The sequence below is a fragment of the Petaurus breviceps genome, unplaced genomic scaffold, assembly GCF_028583685.1.
Source record: "Petaurus breviceps papuanus isolate PSGF00001 unplaced genomic scaffold, PetGlider_PUasm1.0 220, whole genome shotgun sequence".
NCBI classification, from domain to species: domain Eukaryota; kingdom Metazoa; phylum Chordata; class Mammalia; order Diprotodontia; family Petauridae; genus Petaurus; species Petaurus breviceps.
Window position 1 is genome coordinate 344,368 of NW_027185876.1, and position 9,550 is coordinate 353,917.

The 9,550-nt window shown below is 36.5% G+C and overlaps 1 protein-coding gene and 1 pseudogene across 2 annotated transcripts in view; one reads left to right on the top strand and one right to left on the bottom strand.

The window, feature by feature from the left end:
* LOC138166269 (kinetochore protein Spc24-like) overlaps nucleotides 1-5,398 on the top strand; it is a 7,549-nt pseudogene extending 2,151 nt beyond the window's left edge.
* PKN2 (protein kinase N2) overlaps nucleotides 1-9,550 on the bottom strand; it is a 193,651-nt gene that overhangs the window by 74,736 nt on the left and 109,365 nt on the right. For both annotated transcript variants that reach the window (XM_069094550.1, XM_069094549.1), the window contains 3 exons: nucleotides 6,434-6,551; nucleotides 5,716-5,861; nucleotides 5,411-5,624 (listed from right to left, as the gene is read on the bottom strand). In XM_069094550.1, coding sequence (XP_068950651.1) covers nucleotides 5,411-5,624; nucleotides 5,716-5,861; nucleotides 6,434-6,551 — 478 coding nt within the window. The remainder of the gene's footprint in view (nucleotides 1-5,410; nucleotides 5,625-5,715; nucleotides 5,862-6,433; nucleotides 6,552-9,550) is intronic.

The window sequence follows — 9,550 nt, forward strand, 5'->3', positions numbered from 1 at the left end:
AAGAAGAAGAAGAAGAAGAAGAAGAAGAAGAAGAAGAAGAAGAAGAAAGGACAGAAGGATGGTGGTGAAAGAATGGTTCAACAGGGAAAGAATACATCATTCTAGATTCTATACATATTTTTTTTTAGCAATTGGGGTTAAGTAACTTGCTCAAGGTTACACAGCCAGTTATTTCTGGGTGTGGTGCTAAGTATCTGAGCCCAGATTTGATCCCCAGGTCATCCCGACACTGGAGCTGGTGCTCTTACTCAGTGAGCCACCTGGCCGCCCCTCTATACATATATTTCATACAGTCAAAGACTGAATTAATTGGAAAGCTGGGCAGAGACTGATATACTACAAGTACATATACTTCAAAGACTCCTGAGAAAGGATTCATAGAGTGGAGTGGCTTAAAACTTTACAGAAGGTGGATGCTCTTGAGAATAATATCCTTGAAGAAACAAACCAAAAATAAGGTATGGAAAAAAAGGGGCAAAACACTAAATATACTGATCTGGGCACCTAAAAAGACTCACTGACCAACTTAAGCTTAAAAGACATATACTGCCATACCATCTACTAAGATAAGTTCCAAATGAGTACACGACTTACCATAAATGATAACATTATAAACAAATTAAAGGAGCAAGGAAGAAATTACCTGTTAGATCTATGGAAAGGGAAAGAGTTCGTGACTGCACAAGACATAGCAAAGAATATGGGAGGTAAAACAATTTTGGATGCACAAAAGGTCCCAAATTCAGCTAAAAGTAGAAAAAAAACAGGTAAATTGGAGGGGAAAGTCTTTGTAGCAAGTCTCTCTTGATTAAGGTCTCATTTCTAAGACAGGGAGCTGATTCAAATTTATAAGAATAAGAACCATCCTCCAACTGATAAAAGGTTAATGGAAACAAAGAGATAGTTCTCCTAAGAAAGCCAACCATCAATAGTCATACGGAAAGGTCTTCTCAATCATTGGTAATGAAAAGAATTTAAATTAAAACAACTCTAAGGACCATCTCAAACCTATCAGAATGGCAAAGCTGGCAAAAAAAAAAAATAAAAGGAAAATGAAACCTGAGGAAAACAGGAGCTGTAAACTGGTTCAACTATTCTGGGAAGCAATTTGAAACCATGCCCCGCCAAATTACCGTGTTTCCCCGATAATAAGACCTATCCCGAAAATAAGCCCTCCCCTTACTGTGTAAGATTCCTCTAAAATAAGCCCTCCCCCGAAAATAAGCCCTGTTGAGATTGCTACTGTAGTGAAGGTGATCCCCTGTGCTACACGCTACATTACGGTACCCTCTGTATGCACCGTTCCCCCCCCGCCATGAAACGCATGCTGCGCTCCAAGCTGAATCCAATCAGAGCTGCAGCAGTGAGCGCGTCATCCTGTTCTTCCCCAGTGATTTGCTTATTGAATAAAGGTACATTTTTTTGTTCACATTTACCTGTTTATTAAAATTGCTGTCAATGTTCATTAAAATAAGCCCTCCCCTGAAAATAAGCCCTCTGGTGTTTTTCTGTCCAAAAATTTAATAAGACAGTGTCTTATTATCGGGGAAACACAGTAGTAAACTATGCATACTCTTTGCCACAATGAAACTCCTACTGAGTCTGTTCTCCTAAGAAATCAAAGCAAGAAAAGGACAGATATGTTAAAAAATATTTATAGCATCTCCTTTTATGGTGTCAAAGAATTGGAAACTGAGAAAGTGTCCACTGACTGGGAAATGGCTGAAATCAGTCATAGTGTATAAATATGATGGAATGCAATTGTGCTATAATTAATGACAAAAAGGGATGGTTCCAAAGAAACTTGGGAAGACGTGCATGAACTGATACAGAATGAAGTGAATGAAACCAGGGGTCAAGTGCTGTAAAGCTAGTTTGTTCTTTCTTGTTGGTCCCACCCAATAACATGGGTCCAATTATTTTTGTGCAAATGATCAAAATACCTAAAACAGAATTCATTACACTTCTTTCCAAAGGATAGACTTCTTTTGTATTCAAAACACTGTCATATTCAAAGAAGGAGGAAAAGGACTCAACATATGCAAAAAAAATTTTAGGAGCTTTTTATTGTGGTGGTAAAGAATTGGGATTTGAGGATGTATAATGACTGAATAAATCATGCATATGAATATAATGGGATACTATCATACTGCAATTAATGATGAAGGGAATGGTGTCAGAGAAATATAGGAATACTTGAACTAAAGTAAGCAGAAACAAGAGAATAGTTTATACAACAAAAACAACACAGTAATACCGTAAAGACAAACTATTTGAAAGACTTTAGAACTCTGGTCAATGCAGTGACCAAACATGATTCTAGAAGACTAATGATGAGAGCTGCAATCCACCATATTTATTTTTGTATAGAGCCAGTGAGAAAATTTGTTTTGACCATACATGTTTGTAGCGTGGATTTTGTTTTTCCTTCTCAAATGAGGGTGGAGTGAGGAGGGTTGGAGTGAAAGAAAGCATGGATTTTTAGTGATGCAAAACAAGAAATTTTTAAAATAAAATAAAATAAATGAGAGAAAAACAATAACAACAAAAGACATGTGCTAGAGATAGATGAAAGAGCAGATAGCTGAAAATTAATGACTAAGAGTACTATGGTCATATAAAGTGTCAGGGAGCACGAAAGTTGAGAGGAAACTGAGATTGAAAATAAATGCAAGAGACAGTACATAGATTTTATAGCTATACTGTAAAGGAAGATTTAAAAGAGACTAAGGGGGTGTATAGGTGGCGCAGTGAGTATAGTACCGGCCCTGGAGTCAGGAGGACCTGAGTTCAAATCAGGCCTCAGACACTTGGCACACACACACACACACACACACACACAAAAACTAGCCGTGTGACCTTGGGCAAGTCACTTAACCTCAATTGCCCTCCAAAAAAAGGGGGGGGGCAAAAATAAATAAATAACTAAAAGAGATTAAGGCCAATGGTTCAGGGTGGACAAGAGGATAAAATTATGAGATGCCTCAACTGCTAAACTCTCATTTTTGCTCCAGCTTTATTTATCTACTATGGGGCACAATTACTGGACTGGGAAGAACAAACATGGCAAATAAGGAGCTGAAAAGAGGGTGAGATGATAAAAGAATATCTAGTTATCCTTAAAAACTTCAAGTTGCCAGGCCCAGAAAATTCTATATTAAAGTACATAATATATGGATGATTACCAAATGACACTGTCAGTAACTATGAAGAAATGTAGAGATTAGATGGACTGAAGGATTAAAGATAGACAAATGGGTTTTTGAGTTTGGGTGGGCTTGGGACAGGCAGGCTTCTTTTGATTTTTCCTGCCCTGGCCACGGCGGTATTTCAGGACACGGAGTAGGTGAGCCAAGGACTGCTTGGTCTGTTCAACCCCAACTGAGCGGGGACGTGGGTGCGGCGCCTCCTGGAGGGCAGGAGCGCACAAGCGAGAGGCCGCTGGGCATGAAGAAGAACACTCATTTGCTCCTCCCAGAGATCCTTGCGATGGCAGGACAGCACGTTGTTATGGAAACGAGAATCTGAGCTTCAGAAGACCAGGGAGAAGAATGCCACTTTACTAAAAGAGCTGGGAGAACTCAAGGAAATGGAACACCACCTCACAAAGACGGAAAAAGTGGATGAAGATTCAACTGTTGTGATCCCTTCAGCTGTATACGTGTCTCAACTTTATCATCTTGTCAGTGAAACTGAGCGGGATTTTGAGTGTGAACCAACTGTGATCAAAGGCATTCATCATGGTCCCAATATTGCCCAGCCTATCCATTTTGACAGCACCCAGCACTTGAAGAAGTTTATAAGTGACTATCTCTGAAACTTGGTGGACACAAAGTGGTAACCACTCCATTGGCTTCATTTGTGTATGTCTGGGGGGGTGGGAGGAGGTGTGAAGTGAAGGGGTGCTGCATTAGGGTGGGTAATCTTAGGGAAGTTAATTTATGTGGATGCTATGCCACTGGTGCATATGTATTTAATACTGATAACATTGTCTTTGGTACCTTTGAGCAAAATGAAATTTCCCTGCTTATCTCTTTTAATTAAATCTACTTCTGAAAAAAAATAAAATGGGCAAACAGTGTCCATAGACTTTAATTACAGGTAAAACTCTAGAATATAATAAAGGGATGGGTTTTGTGAACATTTAGAAAAGGAAGAAGTAATCTTCTAAGTTAAATCAAGAAAAGTATGTCACAGACATACTATATGTGGATTTAAAGATGATAAGTGTCAAAATCTTTCAAACTATTCTTGTGGACAAGACGGGAGCAACATCAAAGATGAAAGTGGTCAGACTGATTCACATCTGGTTGAACAACTAGGACCAGAGTCATCCTGAAAACCAGCCTCTCAAGGACTGCCCAGGACCTGTCCTTGGTCCTGACTTTCTCAAAATTGTAATTGCATAAGTGAAGTTACAGACAGAATGGTTATAACATTTACAAACAATATAACTACAACTCACTTTAGAGAGAAGTAAAGTGAAGTCTAAAGTTAACTGGTTTGTCTAAGGTCATACAAACAGTAAAAGGCAGAGCCAGGTCAGAGATCAGGTCCTCTAACTCCAAATTTAGAGCTCTGCCCACTTACACACAACCCCACCTCCTTTAGTTAATTTGGGATAGGTATAAAAATTAATAGAAGGCCTTCCGGAATGAGGAAAGAAGTAGAGGGGGATCCAAAACATGGCACATGGGAAACACAAGATGTTTTCCTGAAACAGAATAAAGTTTCATTTCTTAGTACAGCAAAATCTACTTCCCAACATTTACTCTCATTTCAGTTATTTTTCAGTCATGTGTGACTCCTTGTAACCCCATTTAGGGTTTCCTTGGTAAAGATACTGGGGTATTTTGTCATTTCCTTCTCCAGCTCATTTTACAGATGAGGAAACCGAGGCAAACAGACTGAAGTGACCTGCCCAGAGTTACACAGTGAGGCCACATTTGAACTCAGATTGCTCTGACTCCAAGGCCAGTGCTAGATCCACTGCATCAACCTAGCAACCCTTACTCTGATTAGAGACACTTAAAAATTAGGATGTTGGGCTCTTCAAGTTTCTAATCAGAAAACCTGACATATGATAAAATGGAAAAATGGCAGCTCAAATAATCCTGGCAGTAACAGCATATTATGGACTTCTAAGCTTATTTTGGGAACTTTAATAACCTGAATAATATTTTAAATAAGTACTCTCTAGTAAGTGATCATTCTTAAAAAAACAACTTCCATTTTTCATGTATCATTTTCAGATGAAGACAGGAGAAATAGTTACTTCCAAGACTCTGAATTGAAATATTTCAAAATGGTTTGTCACAATTTCAGTAATCTAAATAAATACATAATATATCAATTACTAAAATAGTATTAAAATGGATTTTTAAAAAAGCATGGCTAACCCACCACATACCTGTTAGTGCTGCTGGTTTGGATAGTGTACTATATTGGTTTTGTGTAGATATCACACTCTGCCGTGGACTTAGTGTTGGTGATGCAACAAGAGATAGCTCCTCAATAATAATACTGCTTTTGGGATGATTCTTTGGAAGTTCATTCAATCTTTGTTCTAATGAATACTTTAAAAGATCCAACTTTTGACTGGATTCATTAAATCTCGCTTGGGCCTTGAATAGAAAAGAAGAGGGTGCTTTCATTTTAATAATGACATTCTTTAAACTGCTGTATTAAGTTAAAATATTTAATTTGAAAAATTACTTCTGAAAGTGCTTTTCTGTCTGTTACTTTTCCCGATCCAAGTAATTTCATCACATTCTTTGCACCTTCTGCTACTGCAAACTCTATCCTAAAGTGATGCCGCAATTCTTCCATCCGAAGTTCAAGAGGACTTATCACAGGTTTTGCTAGATGAAAAAGAAAATTAAATAAATTTAATAGAACCAACTATTTGAATTATCTAAGAGAGCTTAGAAGAATTAAAAAAAGCAAATGAGTTATGGTGAGAGTAAGTCAAGAAGGTAGTTATTTAAGTGGTAAGAAATAGTTATACTTAATTAATAGATATTAAGGTAAAATGTAGGTCTTTATATCTGAGCTGCCCTGTACATTTAATTTAAACTATGAGTCCGAAAAAATTTTTAGAACTAAGGATAAGCCAGTATGTCCATATGCTCTGTAACATTCTTAGATCACAATATTTTAAACCGCCTATGCTTTTAACACTTAGTTGAAAAATTTCCTCAAGCAATAAAAATAGGAAACAATGTATTCATTCTCAGACTCTGATATCAAAGTTTTACTTTGGAAAAATGAAACATATGTATTATAAATATATAATTTCCAAATCAATTTTAAATGAAAAGTTTTAAAAAGCCAAATAACACTTTAAAAAAATCACCCCATGTCCATATTGGCATATCCCTAGCTAAGGCTTTGACATTAGTAAGAAATTAATAGTTCATCTCTATTCCATCACCATTATCAAAAGCTAGTTCGTTGGTCTGGACTGCCTGAAGAATCTGCATCCTTATGACTTCTATTTTTGTCTTGCTGTCTTGAAGCAGCTGTTGAGCTGTGGCAAGGAGTTTCCGATCCTATTGAAAAGGAGTTTCAAAATGTAAGTCAACAAATGAGGATCATCACCATCATCAATAAGCATTTACTATGAGCCAGGCACTATGCTAAGCACTGGGAATACAAAAAGAGGCAAAAAGAAATTTAATTCTTCAAAATAAATCCAAACAGCAGTAGCAAAAACAGAATTAAAAATGAAATCATGAGAATCTTAATTGTATAACACTATAGATCTAGTTACAAAAATAACAAAATTGTGGTGGGAAAAACATTTCTTCTTTATCTAAAGTGAATAATGAGGAAAATTTAAGGAGAACCAAGTGACTCTTATTGTTAAAAAGCCCAAACATAGTAATTATTACCTCTATAGCACCAAATTTTACAAATTACATCATTCATAACAATCATGTCACACAGGAAGTACAAGTATTATTTTTTTTTGGAGGGGAGGAAGGTAGGGCAATTGGGGTTAAGTGACTTGCCCAAGGTCACACAGCTAGTTTTGTGTTAAGTGTCTGTGGCCGGATTTGAACTCAGGTCCTCCTGATTCCAGGGCTGGTGCTCTATTCACTGTGCCATCTAGCTGCCTCAAGTACAAGTATTATTTAATTTCCATTTTACTAATGAGGAACTTTAGATTCAGATAGAATGAATTACTTGTTGTGAATTACACAGCTGAAAAGGACTAGTATATGAACTTAATCGCAAGCAAGTTCTTTTCAATACCACACATCTTATCTCAAAAACCAAAAACCAAAAGGTCAAGTTACTGCTACTTCTCCTGTCCTTAATTTGTATAAAATCTACATTTTTTCTTTTCCATGATCAAGAGGAATTAGAAATTTAAAAGTCAAATGTAATCATATAAAGTAACATATGCCAAAGTACTCTAAGATTAAGAAAAGCTTTTTTCTCCTATCACCTTTAGGTCAATTTTAAAAATTAGTTTTATTAATATCCTTCTAAAACAATCAACATTTTCTACTGTATCTCTTATAATAATGAATAAAAAAGTTCCACAAAACCAAATAATTTTTGAACTCTGATATTATATGAAGTATTCCATACCCATAGTTCCTCATCTCTGCAAAGAATCAGGGGAGGTGTTTTCTCATATCCTTTCTTTGATGCCAAGCTTGTTCATTCTAAGTTTGCAGTATCCAGTGTTAACTGTTTTGGTGTTGTTTTATTTACATTTAATTGATGGACAAGTCTTTGTTATCACAAAAAGTGCTGTTATGAATATTTTGCTGTATAATGGACTCTTCTTTTTGTCGTTATTCTTAGGGTTTATGCTTAACAATGGAATTTCTTGGTTAAATGGGACTGACATTTTAAATACTTTGAACAATTCCAATCTACATTCCAGGATGGTGGGACCAATTCATAACCTCATCAACCATTTGTATGCTTGTCTTTCTAAAGTCCCTCCAACACTGTTTTGAAGTCAAATTTTAACAAAGAAGTACATTTAAAGAGTAACTCAGAATGAAGCTGAGAGTATCTAAACATTTCTACTGATTTCCATTCATATTATTAAATCTAAGGAAGATATAACCGTAAGATGTGGCATCTGACATTGAAGGGAGCTAAGAAAAGCTTTGAAGGCAAAATTAATTGCGATTTAGCCATGTCTGACTCCTCATGACACCGTTAGGCATTTTCTTGGCAAATATACTAGAGTGGTTTGCCATTTCTTTCTCCAGCTTGTTTTACAGATGAGGAAACTGAGATAAAACAGGGTTAAGTGACTTGCCCAGGATCATACAGCTACTAAGTGTATGAGGTTATATTTGAACTCAGAAAGATGAGTCTTTCAGACTTCAAGTCTGGCACTCTATCCACTAAGCAACCTAGCTGCCCCAAATTAAATAGGCACATTAATTAAAGCCCTTTCTGCAAAACTTGACTAAATCATGCATTATATAACCACCTTAAGCTGTCTTAAGATATCATGAAAGGCTTTGAATTCAAAAGGTATAATATTGGGTGAGCCACTGAAAAGAAAAATCCTATCCTGATACACTGCAAAAAATGAGTAAAAGGACTATCCAAGAAAGTCATAAAAAACTGGAGATTTCAGAAGGTAAAAGAAACACTTGAAACAACAGTTTTTTCTAACTAGAGGGTAAAATGAAAAGAAACTACCACTATATACTTAATAGTAATGGATGGTGTATTGAAGTCTGGAAGGATGGGAGCCCTGGTAAATACAGGATTAAGACTAAGAAAACCATGCAGCAAGTTAGAATGAAAACCACAAGAAATCACACAGAAATTCTACTCAAACTCCAAGCATCTCTACTATTTCCCAAATTAGCTGATGCCACCTTGAAAATAACAGCATCTAATAAACCTAGTTTTCAAAGTAAGACTTGAAAATTCAATGAATACAGGTTGAATTAGGAATAATATTAGATAACATCACTATATCATTTTCAACAAATTCAGCCTACACCAATGTGAATCAGTTTTTAAAAATACAATCCCATTATTACAACAAGGAAAAAAGTCATCAAAAGTGTAATGACTAAATACGAAACTTAGGTTAATGCCCATTGTATTCATGAGCTATGCTTTTATTTGTAGTCTTTCCAGGTAATCTCAAACTCCAACAGGCTTAATTATCATCTCTCTTAAAGCAAATAAATGGGGAAAAATCTTGCAGTAAGACATTCTGATTAAGGTCTCCTTTTTAAGATCTATAGGGAGCTGATGTAAATGTGTAAGAAAGAGAACCATTCTCCAATTGATAAATGGTCAAAGGTCACAAACAGTTCTCAGAGTTGAGGAATTTAAGCTACCAAAAGCCATATGAAAAGACGCTCTAGGGGCAGCCAGGTAGCACAGCGAATAAGAGCACCGGCTCTAGTGTCAGGATGACCTGGGAATCGAATCTGGGCTCAGACACTTAGCACCCACCCAGCAACACCTGGCCATGTAACCTTGAGCAAGTTACTTAACCCCAATTGCTTAGGGGTGGCCAGGTGGCTCAGCAAGTATGAGCACTAGCCCCAGT